The sequence below is a fragment of the Arachis ipaensis genome, chromosome B05 (genome assembly GCF_000816755.2).
Source record: "Arachis ipaensis cultivar K30076 chromosome B05, Araip1.1, whole genome shotgun sequence".
In the NCBI taxonomy this organism is placed as follows: domain Eukaryota; kingdom Viridiplantae; phylum Streptophyta; class Magnoliopsida; order Fabales; family Fabaceae; genus Arachis; species Arachis ipaensis.
In genome coordinates, this window is record NC_029789.2 from 117069973 (window position 1) to 117074810 (window position 4838).

Sequence of the window (4838 nt, forward strand, 5' to 3'; positions counted from 1 at the left end):
GTCTCTCTCTTCTCTCTCTCTCTCTCTCTCTCTCTCTCTCTCTCCTTTTTCCTTCTTTCCTTCATCTTTTCTCTAGTTATCGTCTTCCTTCTTCCTTCTGCCTCTCTTTTTTTTCCTCTCCCATTTCTTTTCATTCTTCCTCTCCACCTTTTTAATTTTTATTGTTTTGAATTTTACATCTGAATTTTTGAATTTTAGTTTTATTATTCTGATTTTTATTCTAAATCAATATAACTTTTTTTGTGGTTTATTTATCCTCTTTTGTAATGGTAATAATTTTTTATGGGTGTTATAGCTTTGGTAGTATAGATTTTCTAAGTTTAAAAAGAATATTCATAAAATTTTTTATATATTTGAAAAGTATTCAGATTTATTAAAAGAAGAAAAGGTAGTTTATTGTCACATCTATGTATGTAGATTTAGAAACAAAAAACACTTAGATTTGTTTCAATTTTTACTCATTAAGATTTTTCGGAATCAGATATTGTGAATTATATCAATTTATTATTTATCATAGAGGATATTTATCTTCGTTTTTAAATATAAATATTATATTTTTTCTGCTATCTATAAGTATGGTTTGATTTTTTTATGATATTCAGAAAAAACTAATAATTTACTAAATAATTTATCACAAATCACTAACAAACCTTGCCAGGATAGAGGTTAGATCTTTTTCTTCTTTGTAGTTAAATGCATCGTCAAATCCAAGCTTATCTTTGAGTAATGTCACCTACAACAAATTACAATGAATTAGGCTTTTGAAATAACACTAATGTTGGGTTCATATAATGGCAAACTACTTGTACAATGTATAGTTGTAGTGTTGCATAGTTGACCTTGTCTTGGCTCCCAGCACAGCCAACAACATTGCAACCGAATAGTTTGGCATATTGACCAACTAAATTGCCCACAGCTCCACATGCTGCTGACACAAAGACATTTTCACCCTTTTGCGGTTTGCATACTTCGAAAAATCCCGCGTAGGCTGATAATCCATTAAAACCTACAAGCATCAGTGAAAAAAAAGACCAAAAAAAATTATTGAATTTGATATTGATTTTATACTAAATTCAAAGAATAAAACTAGTTTTCTGATGTTCTCATATAACTAAAGCTTATTCAAATTCAATAAATATAGAACTAGTTATAACTATATCTTTAAGAGTTATTCATGATCGGTTAAGAATTTATTAAAACTAATATTTTTATATTTTTAAATTTTAAATTAGACATCTTAGTTTTTTAAAATATTATTTTCTAATTCTTTATTATGAATTTTAGTTTTAAATCATAATCATTTTAATTAATTCATTATGAAGAATGAACATAATTCAAAAAACTAAAATATTACAAAAACAATAGAAGTGGATAAAGTCAATAAGGAGAAAATGTCCTGTTAATTAAGTATATGATACAAGTAACAACTTTTATGAAAATTGTCTCTCAAATAAATAATAGGTTTATTGTGAAAATCTAATCATAGGATAAGTCACAAGGTAGCATTAGAAAAAATAAATTGCATATAGTAATATTTTATTTTTATCAATATACTTCATTAATATTTTTGTTTTTTGAAAATAATGGATGTTAAATGTTTGCCAAGTTAATTATTGGTTAAAATGTTACATCACAATGCTTATTTTAATTTTTTACTCTCAATCAACGTTTTCTTTTCTTTTAATTTATATTTTAAATTCAATTATTTTTTTAAAAAAAATTATTTTCTGCTATTCTAGTTAATTAAAAAAAATATATTAGACTTATATCTTTCTTAAGATAAGTCACATATTTAAATATAAATTTTATCCTAATTTATTAGGGTAAAAAACACATATAAGCCAATGGCAGACTAAAATTACACAAATCAGCCAAAACAAAAACTGCTTCATGAATCTACCAATACACGTTTATATGTAGTTCGAACCAGCTAAATTCGAACTCTATTTCTACATAATTCGAACCCGACACACACTAATTCGAACCAGGTGGGTTCGAATTACACACACAGTAATTCCTATGCTGTTAAAAAATTAAAAATATATATTTTATTTCATACATTAAAAAAAAGCTAACAAAATATTTAATTACGAGACTTCTTTAAAATATTTGTGATCTATCAATTCGAATTCCATACAATACTCTTTTGTCCATTTTTAATAGCTCATGAATATTTTTTAATAAATTTTTTTAATAAATTTATTTAAATTATACTACAAAAAATATTTTATCCTATGCAAAATAATTTTTAAAAAATGGCTTAAAAAATATTAGGAGTACTATAAAAATTTGTAATGTTCTAATAACTTAGGTAAATACATGCATGTACTCAAATTTTAAATAAAATACTCTACATAGTCAATAATAATTTAGAAATGAAAGAAAATATTTTATTCCATACAAAACAATTAAAAAAAATTATTCTAATACAAAATAATTTTAAAAAAATGGCTTAAAAAATGTTATGAGTACTATAAAAGTTTGTAATATTCTAGTGATTTAGGTAAATACATGATAAAAATATTTCTTCTTTAATTTCTAAATTATTATTGACTATGTAGAGTATTTCTTTAATGTCCTAAGTCATTAGGATATTACAAATTTTTATGTAGAATATAATTTGAATCACCATATAATTTAGGAGTACTATAAAAATTTATAATATCCTAATGACTTAGGACATTAAAGAAATACTCTACATAGTCAATAATAATTTAGATCTTAAAGAAAAAATATTTTTATCATGTATTTACCTAAATCACTAGAATATTACAAACTTTTATAGTACTCATAACATCTTTTAAGCCATTTTTTTAAAATTATTTTGTATTAAAATAAAATATATTTTTTAATTGTTTTGTATGGAATAAAATATTTTCTTTCATTTCTAAATTATTATTGACTATTTTTTTAATAAATTTTTTTAATAAATTATTAATTTTTTAACAGCATAGAAATTACTGTGTGTAATTCGAACCCACCTGATTCGAATTGGTGTGTGCGTGTGTTTGTGTATAATTTGAATCCACCTTGTTCGAATTATGTAGAAATGGAGTTCGAATTTAACTGGTTCGAACTACATATAAATAGTGGATTCATGAAGCAGTTTTCGTTTTGGGCTAATTCGTGTAAAATTTTACTCCCCTTAATTTATTATTGTGATTTGCCCAATTTATTATTATATATGTCATATATACTATTAATCCTGTATTTGAATTGTAATGATACATGAATACAAAATTCTATTTATAGTTTTATGAATTTGAGAATTTTAAATATAAAATCATCAAATGGAATAAAAATTCTATCGAAAAGGGAATAAGAAAAACTTTTGCATTTTATTACTAGCTATTTACCTCAGTAGTGACATATAACTAAAATGATAATACTATAGAGACAATATGTAAAATTATTTTATAAAACATAGCATTTGTAATTATATATTTATTACATCTAAAATTATATAATTATTCTAGTATTAATTAATGAATTTTAAATAAAATAATTTTAAATTATTTGGACTAATATTTTTATTATTTTTTAAATATTAAGGACTAACAAAATGCAGTTTCAGCCTTTAAGAGTTTAGTTATTAATTAGAATGGATTAACTAGTGAAACAAGAGTTTAGTTTATTTTTAACGGTGTTTGTTTTCAGTTAATATATATGAATGGGTCCATATTTTATCATTTGCCCTAATAAATTGATGCCACTTAACATAGGGGTAAAAAGTATTTTACCCTCAAAATAGTGAAAGGTCCCGGAAAATTTGCTCATTTTTTTATGTATAGTTTTTATAAATAATAAATAATTTTTATATATTATTCAATTTTTTTGTGAGAATTTTCGAAAATTATTTAAAAGGTTCAAAAAAATAGTCAAAGTTCTATTTATAAATTTATGTTTGCATTTTATTTTTCTGCCATAGTAACAAAATGTCGAAGTTTGATTTCCAAGGCTCTCTATACGTCTCTTTATATTTGGTATATTTTTGTGTGACAAATATAATTTTTAAGTATATATAAGTTTATGATGATAATTATTATTATAGATTTAGGTAGTTATACAATTTTGATAATACTTAAAAAATATTTTAAAAATTTAATTTTGATATATTAACATAATAAATTATTCTACATAATTATTTAATTATATTTATATTTTTGGATAATTATTTACGTATTAATTATAAAAAATAATTATTTTTATAAATATGACAATATATAATTTGATATACGTATAAAAAAGTTTTATATTATTAATATATCAATATAAAATTATATTTAATGTTTTTAAATATTATTAAAAATTAAATAATTATCGTAATCAGTAATCACCATAACATATATTATTATTATCAAAAAGTTAAATCTTTTGTGTAACAAAATAATAGTTTAATTTGCTCAGTAATTGTTTTCGTTAAATAAATAGTCTCAAGAACATTTTTGATTGTCTTGAAATAATTGACACAACTTCTTCCATGTGCTTTGATTTCTTATTTATGCTTAACTTGAATTACTTAATAAAAATGTACCGACAAAATTACCTAAAACTCCAAGATGATAAGTGAGTGGAAATTCAGATGGCTCCAACTTTTTTATTATGCTCTCTTCCTTAACGAGACTGTACTCTGCCCAAGTGAAAACTCCCATAACCAAATCGTCTTTCTGAAATTTACCGTTGTCAGAAGCCACCAGAACTTTTCCAATAGCAAGACCATCAATTGCCTGTATAAAAGTTGCAAGGTATGAGAGGACACAAACATTAAGGACATCAATTAGTGGAATATTTTCGACTTACCTTAACAAATTTTTTGTTTTTTAAAAATTATAACATCT

General features: G+C 23.0%; 1 protein-coding gene across 1 annotated transcript in view; it reads right to left on the reverse strand.

The window, feature by feature from the left end:
• LOC107643883 (2-alkenal reductase (NADP(+)-dependent)-like) overlaps window positions 1-4838 on the reverse strand; it is a 16835-nt gene that overhangs the window by 3679 nt on the left and 8318 nt on the right. Inside the window, exons 2-4 of the mRNA XM_016347631.2 lie at window positions 4547-4727; window positions 840-1006; window positions 651-733 (exon numbers count right to left, since the gene is read on the reverse strand). Of these exons, the coding sequence (XP_016203117.1) occupies window positions 651-733; window positions 840-1006; window positions 4547-4727 (431 nt within the window). The remainder of the gene's footprint in view (window positions 1-650; window positions 734-839; window positions 1007-4546; window positions 4728-4838) is intronic.